At 49.2% G+C, this 25,733-nt stretch overlaps 1 protein-coding gene across 2 annotated transcripts; it reads left to right on the top strand.

Moving 5' to 3' along the window:
* The first annotated feature begins 1,240 nt into the window (after positions 1-1,240).
* Positions 1,241-22,516, top strand: BNIP5 (BCL2 interacting protein 5). Of its 2 annotated transcripts, none has more exons than XM_017870092.1 (12): positions 1,241-1,414; positions 7,449-8,062; positions 9,626-9,742; positions 11,266-11,330; positions 11,609-11,846; positions 12,913-13,044; positions 14,081-14,142; positions 14,733-14,973; positions 15,816-15,947; positions 17,044-17,108; positions 18,635-18,889; positions 20,884-22,516. In XM_017870092.1, the coding sequence occupies exons 2-12, from the start codon at positions 7,453-7,455 to the stop codon at positions 20,917-20,919; spliced, it is 1,953 nt and encodes a 650-aa protein (XP_017725581.1). In that variant the 5' UTR covers positions 1,241-1,414; positions 7,449-7,452; the 3' UTR covers positions 20,920-22,516. The 2 variants fall into 2 exon arrangements, with proteins under 2 accessions (XP_017725581.1, XP_017725582.1); XM_017870093.1 differs by having other exon boundaries at positions 1,248-1,414; positions 14,084-14,142; positions 20,884-22,506.
* The last annotated feature ends 3,217 nt before the right edge of the window (positions 22,517-25,733 follow it).

Raw genomic sequence — 25,733 nt, 5'->3', positions numbered from 1 at the left:
TTTCATTAAATAAATAAAAAATATGTAATATTATTTAACCTTTGTTTGAAGGCTGGGTGACTTCTTGACTAACAAATTCTAAATTTAGTGCTGAGACAGTGTCTGGCACATAGCTGGATCCAAAACCTGTTGACAGAATGAATGAAGCATTAATAACTCTGTTGCCTGTAATAAAATATTGGCCCTTTATTGAACCCTTACAAGTACCAGGCACTGTTAATACATAGAAAAAAAAGATGTCTGGTGCGTCCGTATTTACTTTGTAATGCCTCCCTGTGTTAACGAACCAAAATAGAATTTCTTAGCTTTTTTTTTTTTTTTGAGACAGAGTCTCGCTCTGTCACCCAGTCTGGAGTGCAGTGGCGTGATCTCAGCTCACTACAACCTCTGCCTCCTGGGTTCAAGTGACTTTTCTGCCTCAGCCTTCCGAGTAGCTGGGATTACAAGTGTCTGCCACCACACTGGGCTAATTTTTGTATTTTTAGTAGAGATGGAGTTTCACCATGTTGGCCAGGCTGGTCTCAAACTCCTGACCTCATGTGATCCACCTGCCTTGGCCTCCCAAAGTGCTAGGATTACAGGCATGAGCTACCGTGCCCGGCCTTTGCTTTCATTTTAATAAAACTAGTTTTTCTTTTCTGATTATAAACATGTATTTACACTCTATTTTTTAAAATAAGGCATTACAGAAAGTGGAAATCTCACTTTTTAGGACTTCTTAGAATGTTCTCTCAAGATCCATGGCAACCCTTCCCGGGCGCAGCAGATCTGGAGCACGTGGCTCTTGTGGGCTCTTCCTTCTGGGTTGTCTCCAGGTCAAGGGACGTATGTATCCCATCGCTGACCTTTCTTTCTAGGTACCCACTAATCTTCAAAGATAACTGAGGGATGTTGTAAAGGCAATAAAGCTACCTCCACTTTCTTCCCCTAACCTGTGTTTCCCATTAAGGCTTGTTTTCAACTCTACAGGTGGGGCTTTCCCCAGCCAGACCTTAGGTTATTTTCTGAGCTTTGGTTTCTTATTGAGGTTTGGGTGCAATAAGGAAGTTGTCAAGTGAAACTGTTTTTTCCAGGGTAGCTGAGCTAAGCCTCCTATCATTGGAGGAGCGGGGAGCAGCCCTGGGATGGGTGGTAACAGGTGGAGGCAGGTGAGCCAGCCCATGGCTCTCTGGATTGGCTGCCATGAGCTCAGCTCCTGGGAGATACTATATATATGGATGGCCAAAACATCTTCTGAGACACTCAGAAAATTGCCAGCATCAAAGTCGTGGCATCTTCTCCCTGGGAGAGCTGGGTCTGACTTCTCATTGGACACAACTTCCAGCTGACAGGGAGGAGAGCCTAACACAGAGACCTCTTGTCTGAAGATCCCAGCCCCGGGTGTTCAGGACAAAAGCGATTTCTGTGGTCCAAGGTTGGTTGAACAATACCCTCTCCTTTAGGGGCTGGAGCAGTGGGTATGTATCTTGGGGTCCTCAGAGGAGTTTAGTCCTGGGAGTCAAACCAAGAGTCCAGTTCCAATTCTGCTTCCAGCATACTGGGCCCTCCCAGAGAGGCAGCAGGGGTGGAGGTGGGGGAATCAGTTTTCTTATGTCTAAAAAGATGAAGCAGGGTTCAGTGACATTATCTCAATGGGGTGTTTCTCAAAGAGCTCTGGGCTTACTTGGACTTAAAACTCTGTATTCAAGCCCCAGTCCTGTTTATTAGCCGGCACCCTGAGCAAGGAACTTCACTTCCTTGGGCCTCAGTTTTCTTGTCTGTAGGATGGGGCAGCATTACATAGATCACCTGCTAGTTTCCGTATAGGATGTGGTAGAGGTCGAGTTCTAGACTTTATGTGAAGGTACATGAGGGAACCCCTGAAAAATGGGAGGTGTTATTATTACCTATGGTTGAAGTAAGATTCTATGAGTTTTAAGGTTTCGGAAGTTAGTCCAAGAATGGGGAGATCTTATTTAAAAAACTCATGGTCTACTGCTTTCTTGGATGGGAATTTAGAGGCTGGGGGTGGATTATAACCCACAGTCCTGACCGACTCCTCACGCAATGTTGCATTGCCCGTGGTCTTGGATAGACAGAATGGGGTGGGGAGGGCATGGGTATCTATACCTAGGCACACGTGATTGTGTGACTCTGTGTGCACAGGTCACTGTAGGCGTGTATGTGAATGTGGTTATTTCCATCAGTGTGAAAGAGCAGGTTTCTCCCCTCTAAGTCCGTATGTGTGTGCATGTGTATCTATGCTTACATGAGGCCATTTGGTATAGAGTAGAGAAGACAGGATTCGAATTGGGAGAAGTGAATTTGAGTCTCAGCTCTCTGCTTCCCGGCTATGTGACCTGGGGCGTGTCTCTTAATGGTTGAGAGCTTCAGTGCACCACTGTTAGCCCATCTGAGTCACAGCCCTTGGCAAAGATGGAGTGAGATCATGTAAAGGAAAGGGCTCTCTGGACGCCGGGTGGCTGCATGAAGGTGAGCTGGTTTGGGTTTGCACATGCCTGTGTATCATTTGTTTGTTTCACGAACACCGAGAGCCTCCCAGGCTCAGGTCCCCTCTCACGGAACTTAGAGTTAGCACCGATGGCAAGTAGTGAGCTTGGTCATATAATTATTCCCTTACACTTGGGACAGGAGAAATACAGGGCATCTTGAGTCCGTGTAGGTCTGTGGTGTGCACAAGTGTGTTCTGGTGACACGTGGATGTCTGTGGTGTTGACTGTGGGTCCACGTGTGTGTGCCACACACTCTGTCCCTCAGGGTGCTGCTGTGGGTGTGCCGCAGGGTGGCTCTCTGTGAAGTTTCTATTGTGTGAATCATGGGTGGAAAAGGGGAGCTGCAAAGTTATCTCCATGAAAGGCACCAGAGCAGTTAGAGAGTAACGCAGCCAGGTGAACAAATTAGCAAACAGCATAGAGATGAGGTCACTGTGCAACTTAGAAAGTAAACAATACACAGCAGCAAGCTTGGGGAAGGCAGGCAAACTTCCTACTTCAGGGTCAGCTTCGTGAGCCTTCTCTGGTTCTTTGTCACTGTTGCTGGACATGTCACCAGTAAATGTCACATCTTAGAAGAAGAAGTCTTGTGATCTGTAGATCACTCGGGTATTTCTGAGCTGATTTGGACTTTGCTCTGACATCCACAACAAGTTTACGAGAGCAGCTGGGTTTCCGCATAGTGAGGCCGCGCTTCTGGCTTAGGGTTCCTGGTCTGGAGCATAGCCTGTGTGGGGTGGGATTCCCTGGTGGTCGGGCTGAATGTAGTTGAGCACCTGGGGCACAAAACAAAGAAGAAGAAAGGAAAATCTTGCTTTGATAAATCCTGGATAGCAGAATTTTATACTTGGAAAGTCTTGAACAGTTTAATTTTGGCACATGTAGGAAAGGGGAGGTTATTAGGATTAAAAGACAAGCTTCCTAGGGCTTAGAGACTTTAAAAGTCTGAGGACACACCATCCACAGAGGTTCTTCAGGGGTCTTCCTGGGGGCCTGTGGGTGTGTCTTCCCCAGTCACCCGCACTCTCTCAATCCCTGGCCCAGAACTGAAGACGATCTTTGAAACATTACAGAGGAGGAGCAGTTGGAGTGGGGGAGAGGGAGGAGAAAGCTGGACTGAGCACAGTCAAAGCCACCCAGAGAGGAAAGAGAAAAGAAGGAAGTAGGGCTGGTATCAAATGCTACAGCACGTTAGGGAGGACGAGGCATGGGAAGAGGTCACTGGATTTGGAATTAGGAAGCCTTGGGAGACCCTGGAATCTCTTCACTGGGGAAACTCTTGGATAGCAGAGGCTGGGCGTCACCCGGCCCCCTTCCTGCCTCTGGGCTGCAGCAGCAGCTGCGGGGCTCCTGGCCTTAGTTTCTCTCATCTCCCCGTGGGCTCAGGGCACTGGTTATTCCAGGGAGGGGGCGGCCAAATCACAGTAGCTTTCCTGAAAACACGTCAGGGAAAGCATGTGCTGGTGGGATTGTGTTAATGTTCTGATCAGGAGGAGCAGCGTGTCCTTGGAATGCGTTAGGAGGATACTGCCGCCATTGGCAGTGGCGAAAACCGTTTCCATAGCAATGACAGCTCTTTAAAAGATGACTGCGTCTCTCTTCCCGTTAACTGGGTAAGGAAGCGCTGGCCCTCCGTGCGATGGGTCCCATGGAGCCAAATCTGTGCAGACGGAAGAGAGGCTGAGCTGAACAAGAGTGCCCTGGTTCTGTGGTTTTGTTAATGAACAGCTTCTCTGCCAACCCCATCCAATTTGCCCTGACCACAGGAACATATGGAAAATGCAGAGAGAACCCTGACACTGTTCAGTAAATATTTCTGGCTCGGCTTACTTTTCTTTAAATATGATCTTAAATCACATAGAACTTCAACCTAAATTTATCTTCTTTTAAGACCATGTGCTTCTGAAGAGACAGCAGATGCAGGGGAATGGAACATTGCTGTCATCACTGTGTACTCACATCCTTATTCCTGCACATTCAGAGAAGACCAGAATATTCCCTCTGGAGGCACACAGTGCATCTCGTTCATGATTGTATCCCTAGCACCGAGCATAATTTCTGGTGCAGAGTGGGTGCTTATTAAATGTTTGTTGAGAGAAATAAGTGAGAACAAACATAAATATTTTCCTCTATGACTTCTTCTCCTTATCCTACCCCGTGTTGTCTTCAGAAACACAACCGTAAGGCAGCCAGTCTCCGAGTCTTTCAGGAATATTAGTGAATTTCCATATAAGGTACAGATACATATTGCGAAAAGTTTCTATGTAGCCCAGATGTTCCTTTTAAGGAACATTAAATAACAAATAAGTCCTTTTAAATTGCCTGCCTCCACCCCGGCCTGATTTCTCATTTCCTCCAAGGTCATCCACGTGTGGACACTTGGCTCCAATGGCCTCTGGCCTCGGCGACCTGGGGCTGCAATACCGTCTGGTTTCCTTCCCAGACGGGTGCTTGGAGGAGGGAAGGCATCCCAAATGTTCATGTCACCTTCAAATATGTGTGTTCCCATTTCTTTTCTTCTTTCTCTGTATCTTCACTTTCCTGTGGATCCCACACATAAGAAATTGCAATTATAGATTCTTATTTTTGCCTCTAAGCTGAGCATAGCAATAGAATACATTTTAGAGTACATCCCATACCACTAAACATTACTTGGTCAGTGCATGCTAAAGCTATAATGACAAATTAGAGCAGGCAACCTGTGGTCCTAAACTCCATAGGACTCTCCAGGGGCTCAGGTTTGGCATTCAAAACCATATTTTATTTTTCTTTTACCTTCCACTGAAGGGAAGAGGCCTTCTGAACAACTCTGGAAAAATTGGAAAGCCCCAAGAGTTTTAGATTAAATTAAAGACACACAAATGAAGTGCACTGCCCACACCCAGTCCTGCTTGAAATGCTGCCCGGGAGGGAAAGGGTTTTTTTTTTTGTCATTTTCCATTGGCCGCTGCTTCATTCTGGATGGAGAATGGAAGAGCCCCTGCTGCTCTAAGATGAAATTGGCCTGAAAGCAGTGATTTCATGTTAACTACACATCCAAAGATACCTTATGTGTTGTGCCATTTACTAAATGTGTTATACATCTATGCATTTGTTTAATAAGTGCTTATTGAGTAGCAGTGATATGCTAGATAATAAGTGCTTATTGAGTAGCAGTGATATGCTAGACATTGTTCTAGGCACTCAAAGATAGAAGACCTAGCAAAATAGACACAGGAGATGGAGAGAGACTCAGACAGGAAACAACTAAACACATAAAGACACGACATTGCACACCACCAGCCCATAGGGTAGGAGGGGAAATGGTGTGCTGATGGGAAGTGGGCAGGGAGGGCCTCGATGGGAAGGTGACAGTTGAGTACAGCCCCAAAGGAAGTGAGGGAACAAACCATGAACAAACTCATTCTTTCCATGAGGGAAGAATGTTCTAGAAAGAGGGATTGGCCAGTGTGAAGGCACTGAGGTGGGCGGGCCTGAAGGACAGCAAGCAGGGCTGTGTGCGTGGAGTGGAGTGAGAGAGACGTGGTCAGAGGGGTGATGGAGGCTGGTACGTGTGGGACATGCCTGCTGCTGTAAAGACTTTTAAGTGAAAGGGGACCCTTGGAAGAAGGGAAGTAACTTTTGTTTTAAAAGCCCCCATAGCTGCAAAGTGGAGAAGTTACTGGGGAGGGCAAGAGGAGAGCAGGGAAGTCAGTTAGGAGGTGGTGATAACAGTTCAGGTGAGTGCAGATGGAGACCTAGAGACCACAGGGGGCTGTCGGGGTGAGGACAGGCTCTATGTGAGTGAGGCCAACAGGCTCTGCTGATGGGTGGATGTGGGAGTAAAAGAAAGAAAGGAGGCCGGGCGCAGTGGCTCATGCCTGTAATCAGCACTTTGAGAGACGGAGGTAGGTTGATCGCTTGAGCCCAGGAATTTGAGACCAGCCCAGATAAACACAGCAAGACCCCATATCTATTTTCTAAATAAAATTATTTATTTTTTTTTAAAAGAAAGAAGTCGGGGTGACTTGACATTTTTGGCTTGAGCAGCTGGAAGAAAAGAGTTGCCAATGCCGGAGCTGCCTCATGGAATATTCACGACAGCCTGTGAGAGAGGGCAGGGCTCGGGCATGCTTCAGATGAGAATGCGGGGCCAGAAAAGGTGCCTGAGCTGCCCAAAGTCCCAAGGCTAGTGAGGGGCAGGACTAGGCCTCTGGCTCCAGCTGTATTAGTTTTCCATTGCTACTGTAACAAAAGCCCCCAGACCCAGTGGCTTTGGACAAGATGAATTAATTATCATGCAGTTCTGGAGAAGTCCCAAATCAGTCTTGATAGTCTAAAACCTAGGTGTGGACAGGGCTGTGTTCCTTTCAGGGGCTCTGGAGGTGCAGCTGACCAGCCCTGAGATCTGAGCACGATCTTCCTGTGGTCCAGTTTTATCCTCTGGAAAATGAGAATAATGACCCCCATTCCCCGAGGGTTTTGGGGGAATTGGCACAAGACAACAGCTTTGAGAAATTGTTGACATGGGAAGTTGACACTACTCACGTTAGCAGGCAGGATGAATGGGTCCACTGGTCAGTGCTGGGAGCCAACTTCGGCGTGCCCAGGAGGCCTCTGCTGAGGGAGCTGTTGGGCCGGGCAAGGTGGCTCACGCCTGTAATCCCAGCACTTTGGGAGGCCGAGGCGGGTGGATCACCTGAGGTCAGGAGTTCAAGACCAGCCTGGCCAACATGGTGAAACCCCATCTCTACTAAAAATACAAAAATTAACCAGGTGTGGTGGCGGACACCTGTCATTCCAGCTACTTGGTAGGCTGAGGCAGGAGAATCACTTGAAGCCAGGAGGTAGAGGTTGCAGTGAGCTGAGATTATACCACTGCACTCCAGCCTGGGCAACAGACCGAGCCTCCGTCATAAAACAAAACAAAACAAAACAAAACAAAAAAACTAAGGGAGCTGTTTGTTTTCGTTGTAGCCCGATGGAGAATCCAAGGTGCCCAAGGAAGCCCCTGGCGGAGAGGAAAGCCAGGTCTCTGGACAGGCCGCTGGCCCCCGGGAAAGGCTTGGAGCCGTGGGACTGCCATTGCCTCTCCCTGCCCACTGCCCCCTCCAGGAAGGCGCTTCACTGGGCAACCAGTGATTGGGCCAGCCATTCAGACAGCCCAGCTCCGTCTGCAGAGGCTCACTGCACCACCACTGCAGCCCCCACTCCCGAGGAGGCCGGAGAGTTTCTCCCCAGTGAGCAGAGGCCTTCGCAAGACACCAAGAAGGGGTGGCTGAAGACGGTGCTGAACTTCTTCGTGAGGACGGGCCCTGAGGAGCCCAGAGAAAAGGCCAGCAGGAGGCCAAGGGGGAAGGAGGGCCTCTCCCAGCCTCTGGAGCCCCTGGAAGCAGCAGGGGAGCCAGCCCTCAGGAAGAGAGCCCACCACGACAAGAAGGCCAGTCGCAAGAAGCAAGGTCACAAGAAACATGCGGCCGAGGTGACTAAGGCAGCTCAAGACCAGGATGCCAGAGGCCAAGAGGAAGGGTTGTTCAAGGCGGCTGCTGCCTCACGCTCTGGGGAGGCTGACCTGGGCCCAGCTTGCAGGGGTGAGTGGACCGTGCCTGTTCCTATGGAAACCTCTAGGGTGCTCTAAACTTGCTCCAGGAGCCTCTCCACAGAGTGACAAGAATAGTCAGGGGCCGCACCGCTGTGACTGACTTCCTTCCTTCCTTCCTTCCTTCCTTCCTTCCTTCCTTCCTTCCTCCCTCCCTCCCTCCTTCCCTCTCTCCTTCCCTCTCTCCCTCCTTTCCTTCCTTCCTTCCTCACTCCGCACCACTGTGAATCCCTCCCTCCTTCCTTCCTTCCTTCCTTCCTTCCTTCCTTCCTCCCTCCCTCCCTCCCTCCTTCCCTCTCTCCTTCCCTCTCTCCCTCCTTTCCTTCCTTCCTTCCTTCCTTCCCTCCCTCCCTCCCTCCTTCCTTCCTTCCTTCCTCTCCTCCTCCTTCTTCTTCCTCTCTTCTTTTCTTTCTCTCTCTCTTCCATTCTTTATCTCTTCCTTGCTTGCTTGCTTGCTTTTTTTTTTTTTTTTTTTTTTACGGAGTCTCTATCTGTCGCCCAGGCTAGAGTGCAGTGGCCGGATCTCGGCTCACTGCAAGCTCCGCCTCCCGGGTTCACAACGTTCTCCTGCCTCAGCCTCCCGAGTAGCTGGGACTACAGGCGCCCGCCACCTCGCCCGACTAGTTTTTTGTATTTTTTAGTGGAGACAGGGTTTCACCATGTTGGCCAGGCTGGTCTTGAACTCCTGGACTCAAGTGATCCACGGGCCGTGGCCCCCCAACATGCTGGGATTAGGTGTGAGCCACCACGCCTGGTCCATTGTGACATTTCTTTGAGGTAGAACAGCACCACAGCTGAGTGCTCCAAGGAAAACCACTCGCAGTGCCGCCGTTCACAAGCTGTGTGGCCCAGGGAGGCAGGTTTCCTCTCTGAGCCTCAACTTTATTCATGGATAAAATGAAGATAAATAGTTACTGTCTCATGGAGTGGCCACAGCCCACAAGGAAAGTGCTCAGTGCACAATAGCTGTTATTGCCAACTCCTCTAGTTTCAGGAGCACAGACCTAGGAGAAAGGAGAAGGCAGGGAGTCAGGTGGGGAGAGAAGCCCTATTCCCACCCCACTGGTGCTTATGTGCTTCCAGGCCTTGGTTCTAGACTTGGCTCCATCAGGAGTAAACTTGCTGTGTGACCTTGAGCTTGAGCTCAAGAACCTCTGGAACTTTTGATTCCCCACAGGTAAATGAGGGTGCTGGCTCCCAAGGTGCCTTCCTATTCTGCCTCGCAAGGCTCTGGAGCTGAATACCCACTGGCACCTAGAGGGAGGGGGGCTCTACCTTGTGGCACTCAAAACTCGGTGTTTATGATGGGGAGAAGATTGAGGATTTGCAGGGAGGGGGTTAGCAAGAGAGGTGTCTTGGTGGAAGTCGCCTCTTCTCAGATAAAAACCTTAGTGGGTTTCTGATTTTTTGGTTAGGCCTAGAGCAGGCTGCAGCAGTGCCAGTTGCACTATGAATTCTGTGCTGTTTTCTCGTGTTGATGAACAAAGTCGGGAGAATGTCACTGACACACGCACATACACACCTACATACCCGTTTGCTTTCGTCTCTATTCCAGGTGGGGAAGATTCCGATTGCCACTCCTTCCTCATCAAAGTGGATGGTGCTGGAGCTTTGGATGTTTCTCCCCACGCCACAGGTCACCAGCAAGAAGAGGAGCTCAAAAAGCCTGATAGTGAGTCGGAATCTCTAGTGACCTTTTTGCCTCTGACTGAGGTGGCTGTTACTGAATGAGATGGATTGTTCTGAATGATTACTGAGACCTTGGATGGTGGCTCTCAAAATACATGCACTGGCCTTTCTTGCCTCTTTGGTGCTTCTGGCCACGTTTGCTTGTTTTAGAATTTCACAGAAGGGAGGCTAGGGAATTGGAAAGGCTGCTGGCAAACGCTTCTGCCTTATGTGTTAATGAAAACGGAGCTTTTCTTAGTCTTTTAAAATGTATTTTACTTTAAAAAATATATAGAAGAGTGAAAAGTATAGTTCAATGCTTTGTATACTCACAGTTGTTTACACTCTGCCACAACTTGTATACTCATAGTTGTTTACACTCTGCCAGTTTGCTTTGTGTGCGTATCATTTTGTTGCTGAATCATTTTGGAGTAAATCATGCTTCATCCCTAAATACTTAAACATGTATCTCCAAAAAATAAGTACAGTCTCACACAAAACCACAATACCAAGAGTGCTCCTAATAAATTGAGAATAATCCCCTATTCATCTAATTCCCTGTAAAAAAGATGAGCATATTTTATAATATGTGAAATGAAGGAGCTATACATGTGTCAAAGAATAACTAAAAAGCATTGAGTTAGTCATTTTGCAGCTAATTGTTTTCTTACATGAGAGGGAACCAGCTGGTAGCTGAGTCAAGCAACAAAAGCCAAACAATTTATAAGTGAGAGGGAAGTGAGAGAGGGAAGTTAGGAGTTAAAAAAAAAAAAAAAGGCAAACCCACAGACAGCCTCGGAACAGGGAACCTTGTTTGCATCTCTTTTCACGTAAACTCATCAGCTGGTACCTATCAGAGGACGGTGTGGGCACATTGTCCTTGAAAAGGCTGACCGGAGTATCAAAGGAAACCATTTCCACCATCAGTGGCTTCTCTGTGCAGACATGGGGGTGTGGCTGAGGCATCAGCGCGGCAGGCTCTCTCTGTGTCACGCTTGCTGATGCCCTTTCATCCTCCACCTTAGTGAGGCCAGGTATCCACCATTTTCCCACTGGAATTTTGCAGGTTGGAAGATCAGCATTAGCCTTGCAAAGTGTTCTCAAGCCCAGTCCCTCATATGACAGCCTGACAGCCTTCTGGGGGAGGCAGGACAAAAATTATGACCCACATTTCACTGGGAGAGATAAAGGCCCAGAGAGATTAAGAAACTTATTCAAGGTCACACAGCTTACTGAACCCAAAGTAGATGTTCCGAGATCTGTGACTTTCAGAGGAAACAGTGGGGCACAAGTTGAATGCCTAAAGGGCTGACCTGAAATTTCCTGCATGAAGTGTCATGGTTTGGCTCAGTGCCTTCCCCGTGGATCTTCCAGCCTTCTCTCAGAAGGACCTGCCCCTGGGATGTGGCGCTTTCCCTCCACTGTGTGGCCTAAAGAGTTGTTTAAGAGAACTGTCCAAGATGGTAATTTAGAAGGAGTTGTCTGTGCATTTAGAAAGAATAACCGGATGCATTTGCTTTCTTCCAGAGGATGCTATCATTCAGATGATTGTGGAATTGCTCAAAAGAGTGGGAGACCAGTGGGAAGAAGAGGTGAGGAGTAAACTTTGCAGGTCTCCAGGGACTGTCTGCCTTCTCCTCCTCCTCTGTCAAGCTCCACCTGTCCTTACAGGCCGGGCTCTAGTCCCTTCCTTCCCTGAAGCCTCCTTCTGCAGCTTCAGAAGTCAGCCCTCCCCCTGCTCTGGCCTCTGCTGCCTCCCCTCTCCTGGGGCCATCCTGCAGCTTGGCTACGCTTCACTTTGCATCCAGAGAGCTTTCCCCCTCTCCTCAATGTCATGAACCTGACTCAGTTTTTCTCCTCTCCCCAACAGCAATCTCTGATCTCACAGCTGGGGGTGGCCCTGCCAAACCCAGCACTAGCTGTTAGGAAGCAATCCCAAGAGAAAAAGACAAGCCTCAAGAGCACCTTTTCTCTTAAGAAACACGGCTCCGAGGAGGCCAAGAGGAGGGCCGCAGATGTTTCCAGTACGGAGGCCCGGCCACCCAAGAAGTCCAGCTTTCTGCCCCTGTGTGTTGGCGGCCATCGGCCTTCCATCTCCAGCAGCTATGGTGAGCAGGCTCTGCAGTTGCCATAGCAACCCTGCAGCTGCCTCCAGCTCTGGAACCTTCCCCGGGGATGGAATTGGCCACTTTAAAGGTTGCATTGCGCCTGGTCTGACTTTTGCACTCTGCCCTGAGCGGTGTGAGGATGACTGTGGGAAGAGAGAAAGAATGCCAGCGGGTCACCTCCACACACAAAACCTCAGCGAGGTCTAGGCAACCCCAAGAAGCCCTTGATGGAAATTATGTTCCGTGATTCCCCAACCATCCACATTTCTTGGCTGCCTCAGCTTCTGCGCCCTGGCAGGGAGGGGAGTAGTGTGTGCAGGAAGGAGCTGGAGCAGGGGAGGCAGGAGACCTGGGTTTTAGCATATTGTCTATGTCATTCCCCATCTTTGTGCCTCAGTTTCTTCACCTGTAAAGTGAGACATTTCCCTGCTGCATATCTATAACTCAATCAGTCCTCACAGCCATCAGATGAAGTACAACTATTATCCCCACCTTACAGATGAAGGGACTGAGGCTTTGGGAGGTAAAACAATGTGTTCAAGGTCACGTGGCCCATGGATGATGGGGCCAGAGCTAGAGGGGGAAAGGATCAGATGAGTCATTTCTTCCTGGGCCTCAGGGAGAACAGGCCATCCTGTTAGGTCATCCTGGCCAGGAGACTTTACATCTTAGAAAGGAGGGGTGATGCTTAACACCAAAGAGGGGAATTTCAGGCCATGTGGGAGATATTTTCATGCAGGGGGATTCTGGCTGTGATTCATTGATTCATGTCATGGGACATGACAGGCCTCTACTATTCAACTTGTGGATCAAGTCAAAACGGTGGAGGGAGGAGAGGGCAACAAAGCCCAGGAAAGCCAGTTCTATGGAAGCACAAAGGGATAAGGGAGCTTGGTCTGGGCCAGTAAATCAGAGACACAGCCCTGCCCAGCAGCTGTCTTCCAGCCCCATAAGGCCTTAGTGTGATCCAGCCCCAGAACCCACTTTAGAGTCTGTGCTAGCTTTTGTGCATAGTTGACAGCCGCAGACGGACAAAACACACCCCCTTTTTCCTTCTGCTTCTCAGGCTTGGAAGAGCCTGAAGTCCAGGAGACTCCATCTACAGAGGCTGGGGCTGCAGGTCCCTTCGTGCTTCCCACCCCATCAGAGAGCTGGGGACCTGGAGAGGAGCTTCAGCTGGACAGAGCCTCGGAATACAGTCAGTACTCCTCTCCTTTTCTCAGACACCCCTTGCAAAATTTCTGCTCTGACTCCCCTACTTGCAAAGAGACACAGAGCCAGAGAGAGGCAGTGACCTGTCCAGACCTCCCTTTGAGTACAGCAGGCTGGGAGGCAGCTTGGGGCCCAGAGCCCAGGCCCAAGCCAGGCTGCCTGACTAAACCTCGATAAATGGCAATAGTGTTGGTGCTCGCCCTGATGAGGCAGACAGGAGGCAATGGGAGGCCCACAACAAGTGCTCAGCCAATGGGGTGATCTTATGGACCTGGGTTTGAGTCTGGGCTCTGACCCCTTTGAGCCGTGTGGACTTGGGCAAGTTACTTCATCTCTGGTCTCAGTTTCTTCATCTGTGAAATGGGGATAGCAAGTACCTACTTTCTAGAATTGTCAGCAGCATTTAGGACAGCCCCTGTCTTAGACAGTGGCTAATACATGTTAGGTGCCATTTGTTGTTCTTATTGTCATTGTTGGGTGACCCAGCTTGAGAGCAGAGCTCAGAAGTAAAGAGGATAGGGAGGGGGTAGGAGCCTTAGGAGGGAAGCTCAGCTAATGGCAGCTGCCATCACTGTAATTATTATTCTACCACTGGCAGAGCCAGGTCTAGATATATATATAATATTTATATATATATAAAATCACTGGCAGGTCTGAAAAGACCTGGAAAGATCTCTGCCCCCTACCCCCTGCCATTCTGCCTTGTTCGCTTTTCATAGAAAATATGCCTTGAAGGGGGATTCTGCCTGGACAGGGAGAAGGTGCAGAGTGAGGGCACCTGTAGGGAAGGGGCCTTTCCAGATGGCCCTGAGGGGCTCCTCCTGGGCGTCTGTTTAGAGGCCCTCATCGGTAAAGTGAATATGTATCCCATGAAACCAGCTCCACCCTCAGGCCACCTCTGGCAGCTCTTTAGCCCCCTGGAGAATCACCCAGGGAACCACCAGGGCTTTAGGAAATGAAGACTGACCACAGAAGAGCTTTTCTAGCACCGAAGTGTAACCATGCCTGTTGATCTTTTTCAGAAGAATTCATTCAGAAGATCATTTCCATGCTCCAAGATTTGGAAGAACAGCGGGGGGAGGAGGTGAGGAAGACGCTCCCTACCTAACCCTGACCTCACTGTGGGCTCCCCAACCCTGCCTTCCCTGTCCTTGCCGCACTCTTCTGTGTCCTGCCAAAGCCCTACTCCAGGCCCTCTTTTTTTTTTGGAGATGGAGTCTTGCTCTGTCGCTCAGGCTAAAGCACAGTGGCTCGATCATGGCTCACTGCAACCTCCACCTTCTGGGCTCCAGTGATTCTCTTGCCTCAGCCTCCTGAGTAGCTGGGACTACAGGGATGCGCCACCACACCCAGCTAATTTTTGTATTTTTAGTAGAGACAGAGTTTTACCATATTGGCCAGGCTGGTCTCGAACTCCTGACCCCTGGTGATCCACTTGCCTCAGCCTCCCAAAATGCTGGGATTATAGGCATAAGCCACTGCACCAGGACCCAGTCTCTCCTTCTTGAAGCTTCCCCAGCCCCCTCCAGACCACACATATTTCCCCAGCATTGAACATCAACCACTCTTCTCTGGGCAACACCTCCTAGCCCGCCGTGGGTCTCTTTACCCAGCTCACCTGAGATCTCCTCAAGGTCAGGGGCCCCGACTCAGTTTCTCTCATCTCCCCCACAGCAACCTCAAGTCCAGGAGGAAGAGGTGGGTACAGAAAACCCGGCCCCACACTGCAGAAGGAAATCTTTAGAAAAAAAGTCGAGCTTCAGGAGAGCGTTTTACCATAAGAAACACAGCTCCAAGGAACCGAGGAGACCTGGGGCAGCAGGGGCTGCCAGCCCGGAGGCCCGACGGCCCAAGAGGCCCAGCTTTCTGCCCCTGTGTGTCGGTGGCCATCGGCCCTCCACCTCCAGCAGCCTTGGTGAGCAGGCCTGGTGTTGCCATGGTAACAGAGGCTTCCTCTTGGGCAGGGCTGCTGTGTGGCCTGTCTGTCGCTGACAGGCTGGCATAGTGGGGGATGTTCACTGTTGCTGAAAGCCCTGCTTATTTCCTTGCTGAGCAGAGTGGGGGGTGTGGAAGTGTGGGGAGAGGTGAGGGGCTAGCTGCCAGCAGGACCCCACCCCCAGTAGCCCCTGCTCACAGCACACGCCCTCCCCTCCCTCTCCACATGCAAACACTTAACAACAAATGTGGTGGGAGATCCGTGCCGCTGTGCATCAGAATCACCTGGCCAATTCATAGAAAAGCACAGAGACCTGGGTTTGACGAAGTAGGAGATGGTGTGGGCCTGTTTTTTCACTCCACCAAAGCATGAGGGTCACTGGTGGACGGTAATTCCCCTGACATCACAGAGTGCCTACTACGTGCTACTTGCACACATATTATCTCATTTAACCTGCTCGCAGCCCTGTGAGGTCAATCTTATCACTCCCACTTAACACTTGGAGAAAGTGAGGTTCAGACAGGCTAAGAGACCCAGAAAACCTGGCAGAGGGAAAGGGTTCGTTTGGTGGACCCTGTTGGCACACCTGTTTTAACTGAGCCCCTCCTAGACTGAGGAGGCAGAAAGGGTTGGTGGGCAAAAGTCAGGTTTCTGGAGAAGGCCAGGAGTGCACCACGAACTCCTCTGCGACAGAGCCGGGGACAGGAAACCCACTGAGGAGCCTGGAAACCAGCCCCCACTGATGCCCGTGCCTCCGAACATCTTGTCAGGAACTAGATTCAGCTCTCTGCAAAACGCTCAACAACTCTTTTTTGCCCTAGATCCAGAAGATCTCGCAGGCCGGGAGCCCCTGCCCGCAGAAGGGGAGCCAGTTGTGATCTCAGAAGCACCTTCCCAGGCCAGAGGCCACACGCCAGAAGGGGCATCTCAGCCGAATGGAACATGTGAATCTAGTCAGTACCACCCCTGCGCTTACCTGGACAGCTTCCCGGGCACTTCTCTTCCACATGGAGTTCACAGGCTGAATAGGGGAGGGTTCTGAGGAAGGAATGGGGAAGGCAGCAGGCAAAGACCCCAGGAGACTCTAGGATGGGGCAGAGGGCACAGGCTTGGCCTTAAACTGGGGCTGTTGGGGCAGAGTTGCAGGTAGAGGACACCTGTCTATCCTGTGGGATGTAATTAAAACCCCCCATTCATTTGCTTGAATGTTTCATATGAAATTCCTAGCTTGTTCCAGGTCTCATAAGCAGTGGTGTGCTGACAGACAGGCTCTCCATTGGGAGGAGGATGCCCTACTTTGTAGCATTTGCAGATTTCCATGGCATAAATATTTTTACTGTGGCTGATTTCAAGCTGCTAACAGTTTGTAACAACTAGTCCACAAATTAATTAGCCTGGCATGGTGGTGTGTGCCTGTAATCCCAGCTACTCGGTAGGCTGAGGCAGGAGAATCACTTGAAGCCAGGAGGCGGAGGTTGCAGTGAGCCGAGATCGCACCACTGCACTCCAGCCTGGGTGACAGAGCGAGACTCTGTCTAAAACAAAACAAGACAACTAGTCCACAAATTTCCTGAATATTTACAGTGAACTTAGTACGAGCAGGCCCTGGCACATCGCTGCTTAGAACCCAAGTGGACGGGTGCATTCCTAATGGGTCAGTAGCCCTGGCATGTCCCCTCCCTGCATTCTGATGTGCTGCTCCTCATCCAAACTCCCATTCTTGACTGTGCTACTCTGTAGCCTAGATAAGGGACACTGGGAGGCCTCAGTTTCCCACCTATCAAATGAAGCTGAATGTGGTTACAGGTGAGACCCAGCAAGCCAAAGTCCCTTCTGTTTCTATAAAGGGAACCCAAACAAGGCTCTCACACTCCAGCTCTAGTTTAAGGCAAGAATTGTCTTGGTCCATCATAACTAATGTGTGTGCTGGGTTTTAGAGAGAAAATACTGTCTTTCCCAGGTGGATGTGTCGTTGCAGCACTTTGTTTTTGGAAGGGAAGTGGGCATCACCCAGTCGACAGTCACTCAATCCTCCTTTCTTTTCCTTAGAGGAGATCATCATCCAGAAGCTTGTGGAGCTTCTCCAAGAAGTGGATGGCCAGCTGGGGCAACAGGTAAGCACCACTCAGCACAAGCCAACCCCAGGGCCTCATCTACCCACAGCTGAGACCTGGGTTCCATCCCCAAGTCTGCACCTCTGGGCAACTTTGAGCATGTCCCTTCACCTTTCTGAGTCTCGGTTTCCTCTTTTCCAAAATGAGAGATGATTACCTCCTTGACCAAGTTTAGTGCGTATGTAGAAAGCGCCAGACATGTAGCAGATGAGGGAACTGTTTAAAATAACACAATGCTCGTGTGGCCTCCCTGCCCCAGCCAGGACCACTCCTGTCCAAATCAGCTATTAAAGTTCGGCTCATGTCCCCCATCCTTAGAAGCCTCCTCCGCCCACACCTAGCCCCACCCGCCCAGCTGATTCCATTCTCTGTGGTCTCCGGGTTCACTCTTGGTCTTGCCACACCCTTCAGCATTTATTTGGTCTCCCATTCTTTCAAGCTTGTTGATTTTCCTCCTCTGATAGGCAGTCTATAACAGAAGATTCCCCACCCTTGGAAAACACAGTCTATTTGGAGAGACAAACACAGATCACATGTGAAGAGTTCAGGTTAAAGATGAGTAATCAGCATAGCGGATGCTCTGGGTGCCTCTCTTCACCACCAGAGTGCACACTGGCCCGTCCAGCTGCCAGCTCCTGCCTCCTTGTACCTGAGGACACAGGGCCATTTTGCAACCCATGTCGGGGGCACAATTAACAGCCTCCACTTCCCCATGAGCAGCCCTCAACCAATGGCTGGTGGGAATCGGTGGATAGAGACCCCAGCTCCCTCGCTTTTGTGGGGTATAACTGAGGAACGTGTTCTCAGCTGGCTTCCAAGGTGCCCTGAGTGGATTAAGCTCCAGTTGCCACCCCTTGGGCCGCCTTCCTGTTCTTGTTCCAGGTCTCCTTCTCCCATCAGCATTTCCTGGGATCATTTAATGAATAAAATGCCTATACCCAAGTCCTTGTGTCTGGGTCTGCCTCTGGGGAACTCATTTAGTTATTAACAGAAAGGAGCTTGTTGGAGGAGGCTTAGAAGGAACTAAAACTCCTCTAACATCTACTCAGCACTAAATCGTTTCTGTAAACTCTCTCATATCATTCCCCCTCCAATCCCCCCCAGCAATCCTGGGGCTGGGTGGATATTTTACATTTTACAGATGACCAGAGGCTCACACACCTAGTAAGTGCAACTCAAGCATCCCAATTCTAGACTGTCATACATTTAAATAATAAAGTAAGATTACTTGTTAAATAAGGAGTAGCTAGGGTAGATGAGAAGGCTCTGTGGGGTGTTTGCTTCTGAATTATCTGAGTCTAAAGACCTGTACTTCCACCCTTGCCCTCTACTTTGTCCTGCTGCTTTGAGCTGTACCTTGCAGAACAGATTCTGAGAGGCTAGGGGCAGTGGAGGGATGTAACAAGCGGAGCTCATCCCAGGGACGAGGAGGTGCCCCGCCTGGCTGCATGGAGTTGCAGGAGGGGCAGTTGGCGGGAGGGATACTGCCAGCAACACTAATGACCTGCTTTCATTTCCGCTTCCAGATCAGGCGCCACCCCAGCTTTAAGAGGTTTTTTTATGAGTTCTCGGACTCCTCCCTCAGCAAGCTGGTAGCCACCCTGCACAGCCAGGTGGCCCACTCCTCTAAGCTGGACAGGAACCGCGCCAGGAGACTCTACCAGTTTGATGTTAGCTTAGCTAACAAATTTGCTGGCAACAACAGCCACGCCATCTGCATCCTCATGGGCCTAAGAGACCACTACAATTGCACCCGGTTCCCATACAGGGAGGACCAGCCGGTGAGAGAGGGCAGGGAAGACAATGGCGATGTGGCATAAGTGACAGCAGGCTCACAGCTGGCCTCCAGTGGGATCTATTTATTCTCCTCTCCCCTCCCCTGCTCAGTTCAGAATTTTGGGGTCTATCTCAAATGCCACCTCCTCACTGAGGCCTTCTGAGACAATTCTAAACCATGACGACCTTTTTCTCTTCTGAAACTTCACTGATTTTACTCCATAATTAGCATCTTCTTTATTTGGCTTTAGTCTTCAATTACATGTGCATTTCCATGCTTTTTTGATAGAATGGCATATTGGACGGGCTACGATCTTAGCTTGCCTTGTTACTATTTTGTGGGCTTTGTTGCTTGCCTTCTCAATTCTAGGCTGTCATAAAATGTAAATAATAAACTAAGGTTATCAAATAAGGGGTGGCTGAGGTAGACAAGAAGGCTCCATGGGCTGTTGGTTCTGGAAGGCTTCCAGGAGGCGATCACTCACTGACCTGGCCTTGGTTGCTTAATGAACAGCCTCTCTCCTGACGTCACCTTCACTGTTCTGAGGGCATTTATGCTTTCCCTAATAATTTCCCCTCCTCCAAGTCCCTGAGATATTCCCTTCAGAGATGATGCTTGTCACTAATTTTTTTTTTTTTTGAGACAGGGTCTTGCTCTGTCACCCAGGTTGGAGTGCAATGGTATAATCACTGTTCACTGTAGACTCCACCTTCCTGGGCTCAGATGATCCTCCCACCTCAGCCTCTCAAGTAGCTGGGACTACAGGTGCATGCCACCATGCCTAGCTAATTTATTTTTTATTTATTTATTTATTTTGTATAGAGATGGGTTCTCACTATGTTGACCAGGCTGGTTTTGAACTCCTGGCCACAAGCAATCTTCCCACCTTGGCCTCCCAAGGCCAAGGTTCATGCTGGGATTATAGGCATGAGCCATCACACCTGGCCTGATTTTTAAAAAATTCTGATCTCTCATATTTTCTGGTGGACTCTGATAAAGATTTCTTCATCCTTTTCTAATTCACTTAACATAACCTGCTTACAAACATTTGACCCAGATCCACAGTGCAGAAGCCACTGAATGAAGGTGTGACTTTACAAGAATGAAATGTTCTGTTTGCTGGTGTTGGACAAACAGGACCAAAACTTCTACATCCAAGTGGTCCCCTGGGAGACCAGACCCTTCTGCGATGATGCTGCTATCACCCGAAACACTTCTGTCTTTCTTGGAATTACCTTTAGAAGCCATTTGAAAAGTCTCTCAAGAGAGCTGGCTTATTTCATCATAGTTGTATCTTGTCATTCGAATGCTCTGCTCTATGTTGGCTCATCTTCCTGGTGGGAAATCCTCCTTACCATAGACCTGTCTCTCTTCTTGGCCTCACTGTCTTCTCTGAGAGAATAGGAATGTTACAGATAATTTGCCCTCTAGGGTGGGTTAGGTAATAGCTTACAGGTTGATCTGAGTTATTTGTGAAAGATACTATAGAAACATCAGTTCTGACATCCTCAGTTGCCCTGACTCCATCTTCTGGTTTTACTAACCATTCATTCATTCATTCATTCATTCATTCATTCATTCATTTAACTGGTAGCTATTGACAGCCTCCTATGTGCTTAGTTGTGCCAAGTGCTGTGAGGCTCTGTGGAAGGTTCTGCCTTCAAAGCTTCATCTGCCAATGGAAAAGACAACTGTTTGATGACAAAATTAAATAGCAACCAAATGCCAAATGAGTGGTAACTGAGGCCCATGAAGCAAGTTGGTCCTGGGAGCCTTCCAGGAGGTGGAGGTGCTGATTTTGACCTTTGAGAATGGGGAGGCTGTCTGGGGAGAAAGGATCAGGAGAGCAATGTCAGCAGGAGGTGTTGCAAGAGCAAAGACCCAGAGATGGAGGCTGGGGTGGGGTGTCAATGGGATAATGGGAAGTCTGTTGTTTCCAGAGTGAACCCATAAATAATTGAGCTGTGGCTAATATCTATGTTCTTTTTCTCTTCCCAGGACATCACAAGTCCTGAGATTCAAAGTCCAGATTGAAAGCTGTGTCTTGCACTCAAATTCTCTTGAACTAGCTGAATGGTTTGCAGCTTTAGCCAGGAGACCCTGAAGATGCTCTGTGGTGTCCCAATCCCTGCTTCACAAACGTGATGGAAGACAAGAGCAGACAACCATTCTGTGTCCATACCCTAGTATCTGAGAAGCACAAAGCATTCTTCCACAAGGCAAGACACAGAGGCCATGTCTGGGGAAATCAGCACTGGACTGGGAGTGAGGAGACCAGGGTTCCACCTGCTGGACCTACCCCAGAATTGCTGCGTGACCCTCCACACATCCCCACTCCTCTCTGGAATTTGGAGTCTAGAATCCCACCCAGAAGGCCTACTGATATTTTCTCCGATGTTTGTTTTAACCGAGTCTAGTTTTTAAACTAAATTTTTATTTAATCTCCAACCAGAACATTCACATGCATCCAAGCAGATGTGCTTCGAAGTGTTTCCCATCATTTCTTCAGTTGACCGGCAATTCTTCGTGCTCATATGGACTTGCAGATGCCTCCCAGGAAATCTGCAGGCCCCAGATGGAAAGACCTAGAGACTGCGGATCCTTGGTCTCTCAGAAGCCTTCTAACCCTGTGTTCTGACATTCTGTGACTAGAGAAATGGAGCTGAGACCTTGCACCTCTCCCATCTCATGGGATTGGCTAGGAGTCAGTGAGAAAATAAGTGTGACGAGTTCTGAAAATTACCTAGTGCCATGTCCATGTATGTACTATAGCTTCTTTTGGGTAGTTTTCAGGAAGTGGAGGAGGGCTTCAATGGGCTAGACTGCCATGGATTGTTGTACAGGGCTACACTGCTCAAGAGCACCATACTCCAGGAGGTGCTATTCATATCCTAGACATTGTGTGTTTGTAGATTTATGATGACAGTTTTGCAGCTGGTAGCAGTAACACGTCTTGAGAAAGGGCTGCTTTTTGTATTTGCACAAAGGTGAAGTGTGGGGGTGCCAGAGGCTTTGCCTTCTGTACAACTCAACGGTTTCAACAGCTTGACTCAGGCGTGAAATTTGCCACATGTTCATATCTATGTGCAGGAAGGACAAGACTGTAGACAGACAGCCGGCACCCTTGGACACTGCCCAGAACATGTGGTCACGGGGGAAAGGGTGTTAAACCTGGATGGCAAGTGAGATCTTGTGACCCTTGGGGACATGGTATTGCCGTGTTGAACCTGCTGTCACACCATGGGGTAGGACTGGGGAGGAGGAGCAGCCTAGGGCAGAGAGGCCCTGGGTGCTTACATGGGACTGGCCTCCAACCTGAGGCACTGGCTCCATAAGCTCAATTCAGCCTATCTGGAAAGCCATTTAGTTTTTATTGCTGCTTCTGAGAAGTGGGGGAGAGGTGAGCTATTTGTGGATTTGTTTTAGGCAGTGTTCACGATCACAGCACCCAAATATGAAGGGTCAGAATAAGTTATGAAATGAAGGTCAGGAACCTTTTGTACATAGTTTCTTATTCGGAATGATGTTCTTTAAGCCCTATGAATATTTGGTATGTGCTTCTGATGCTGGCATCTGAGTCTCATTTTTGAACTGTGTTATCTGAGCAAATAAAGAAATTAACTTGCACAAAGGTGTGATCTGGGTTATTCATCATGGAAGCAAGACGGATACCCACCTGCCACATCTATGACAGTCTGGTGCTTGCAAGGCTGTGGGGTTGGCCTCCTTGTCCCTGCCTGGATCCCCTCCAGGTGTCCCATCCTTGGAGTGCCAGCTCGCTGATGCAGTAAAAAAAAAGTGTCCTGGGCCCTGGGTGTCAGGAGACTTGGGTTTTAGTCTAGCTGCCCCCAGGCTGGGTGACCCTGAGGACAAGATACTTGCCCTCCAGACCTGACATTCTATAACTCAGTGACTCTCAATGTGACAGTTCATAGTATGTCCAGGAAAATCAGGAGCAGTACTGATTCTACCTTGTCTCTTATTAGTCCCCCAAATCTGGTATTTAAATTCTATCACTCAGAGCCAAGATAAAACATTGTTAGAATACAGCACCAGGTTTTTGGTCCATAAAATGTGGTCTCCAGGGACAGATATTGATGATGTTCTTTCTCCTCTCTCAGGTGACACATGAGTATTTGTTCCTCAGTCCCCGAAGGCTCACCCTAATGCTCCAAGGATAGCAGGAGGAGGCAACATTATTATCCTCCTCTCACAGATGAGGAAACAGAGGCTCAGAGTGGGGAAGCGCCTTGTTCACAGTCACACAGGCAGATACAGAGAGAACCCAGCCAGGATCAGGCTCTGATAACTCCTATTTTAGTGCCCTTCCCTCCACTTATGATCTTATCCATTAGTTCATTTATTCAACCAATGTTTATTGAGCACTTACTATGTACCAGCTCTGGTGCTAACTGTGTGGAATACACAAACGCAAAAGACACAACCCCTGCCCTCAGGATGCTCACAGGCCCCACTGGTTATGGGGCTTTTGTGCCAATATGAATATAGGGCACCATGCTGTGGAGGGGTGGGGCCCCTCGACTCCCAACATAGATGTTTTTGTTTTTTTCCCCCAAGTGCTGGCAAGTATGTAGAGCAACACAGATGGTTTTTATAAGAGCACTGAGGTGCATGGAGGTCCTGCTGCTTTGCATGGCTTTAAAAAGGTGGGCAAGTAACATCACAACATAATTAACCCAATTCCCTCCCTCTGAGAAGTCAGAAGCCTAAGTGGGTGAGTCAGAGATATTGGGGTCAGCTGAGAACTGGTTGAGCTGGAGGTGTGAACTGGAGGTGTGAACTGGAGGTGTTAGCTGGGTTACAGCGGGGTTGTGCTGTGGGTATCAGTCAGAGGAGCTTGTCTGGAAAAAAAGACAGCATTCTGGTGTTGCCCCAGGTACAAGCGAGGCCTCCCAGTTTCAAAGCACAGCGGCTGACATGTAACAATCCATTCGTGTTGATTAGGAAAAAAAAGAGAAAACGGAGAAAGAAACTAGTTTGGGTTGCCAGATTTAGCACATAAAAATACAGGAGACCCAGTTAAATTTGAATTTCAGATAAATTATAAATAATTGCAATATTGAGGACATACTCCTACTAAATAATTATTCATTGTTTATCTGAAATTCAAATTTAATAAAATGTCCTCTCTTTTATCTGGCAACTCTGAAACTAATGTAAGAACAATTATTTTAATTACCTCAAAACAAGAAAAATAATTAACCCAAGTGAAGGGAAATATGCAAGTGGATGTATTAATACTTTAACATAAATGACATTAAAAACATCTGAGCTCTAAATATAGACTTTGAATTGAAACAATAATTACGATTAAGTTCGAGTCTTCCTTGGGTCCCAGGGAACAAGCATTCCTGGGCTATGCAAAAGAGGACACTCTCCTCCCACTAGTTCCCAGGCCTCAGGCTTCTGCAAACATGGAGGCCACTCCTGGAAGAAAGGTCTGCGGCCAGGCGGGCCTCTCTGGTCAGTCTCCCCCCAGCACACACCTCCAGCTGCTTCCTTTGACTGGTCTGGTCACAGATCAACCAGAGTAGGCAGAGGATGCAAGACCCCTGGGACTCTGACCCTTTTCAGGGTCTCAAAGGTACATTTTATTCCCTGAAATGGCCATGTTAAGTGGGGTCTGTTGCCGCAGCTGAGCCCCAAGCCCCTAAATCCCCAACCCCACCAGGCTTAAATTTGCATATGGCATCCTCAGGCTCCTAAGGCCAGTTTAGCATCGTCCTCCACCCATTCATTCTGGGTTTTGCATTTCAGGATTTGGTAAGCAAATGTACCTGAGGCCTGTGGGCAGCTGGGGTTTCCTCGCTGGGCCCGGCGGGGACTGGAGATTGTCTGCTCTCTGGGGAGGTGGGGGGCAATTATTTTCTGGACAGGCTGGAAAAATTGAGGCTGAAGTTGTCTTCCTCATGGAACATTTTCACTGAGGTGTGAACAGCAGACAGAGAGTCAGCCCTCATTTGCATTGGCTGCAGGGGAGGGACATTTGGCCTTCTTCTTCCTCTACAGCCACCCAGGGCTCCACAGCAGCCTATCTCAACACCGCAGCACCACAAAATCCCGAGGGAGCTCTAAAGATCTCGATGCCTGGGCTGCCTGAGCAATTTCAGCCAGCGATTCCAGTGACCAGCTCAGGCCAAGCCGTTAGTACACTGTGGGAATTAAAAACCAGACAATAGAACTTGGGCTCCTGCCACCACAGGAAAGAGGGAGTGTGTCGTTGGCTCAGTCCTGGTGGGCCCCCAAGAGTTTTGCCCTTGGGCAGGATCCTGGGGAGACTAGAAATGATCTGGCCCATCTCAAAGAAGCAAGCTCAGGCCAAGGTTGGGAGGAAGGTCCATGAGCGTGGATCAGTGCTGGTGTCCATCAGTCTGTCCAGAGTAGGGTAGTGGAAGGGTTGAAAGGATCGCAGGGAAGCTGAGATGCTCACCCTGGAAGGGAAACAGATCTTGTGCACCACTGGGACTGGCAGTAGGTCTTGTCCCCGGTCCTCAAAAAGGCCTAGAGTCAGGGGAGTGTGCCCGACAGCAGTGAGAAGTAGGCTTGGCCTCAGGATCCTCAGGTTCTTTCCCATTCCAGCTCCAGTTCTCTCTCATGGCTCACAGCTTCCTAGGACAAGGACAGATTTGTCATTTCTGAGTCCCCCGTCTAGGACTTCCCTAACCTTAGTTCCACCAAGGATCACCCTTACAGGTTCATACACCTTGGGCAGCCCTGAGCAAGTAGCCAGGCTTTTTATAGCCAATGCATGGAAATTGGAAATCTCAAGTTACACCAAAAGCCAGTTAGGGGGTTTATTTCATTACCCAAGGGTCTTTTGCTGCTCG

Source organism: Rhinopithecus bieti, unplaced genomic scaffold (genome assembly GCF_001698545.2).
Source record: "Rhinopithecus bieti isolate Rb0 unplaced genomic scaffold, ASM169854v2 scaffold_4553, whole genome shotgun sequence".
Classification (NCBI taxonomy): domain Eukaryota; kingdom Metazoa; phylum Chordata; class Mammalia; order Primates; family Cercopithecidae; genus Rhinopithecus; species Rhinopithecus bieti.
The sequence above is the reverse complement of the archived record's forward strand: the minus strand, read 5'-3'. Positions and strand labels throughout refer to the sequence as shown.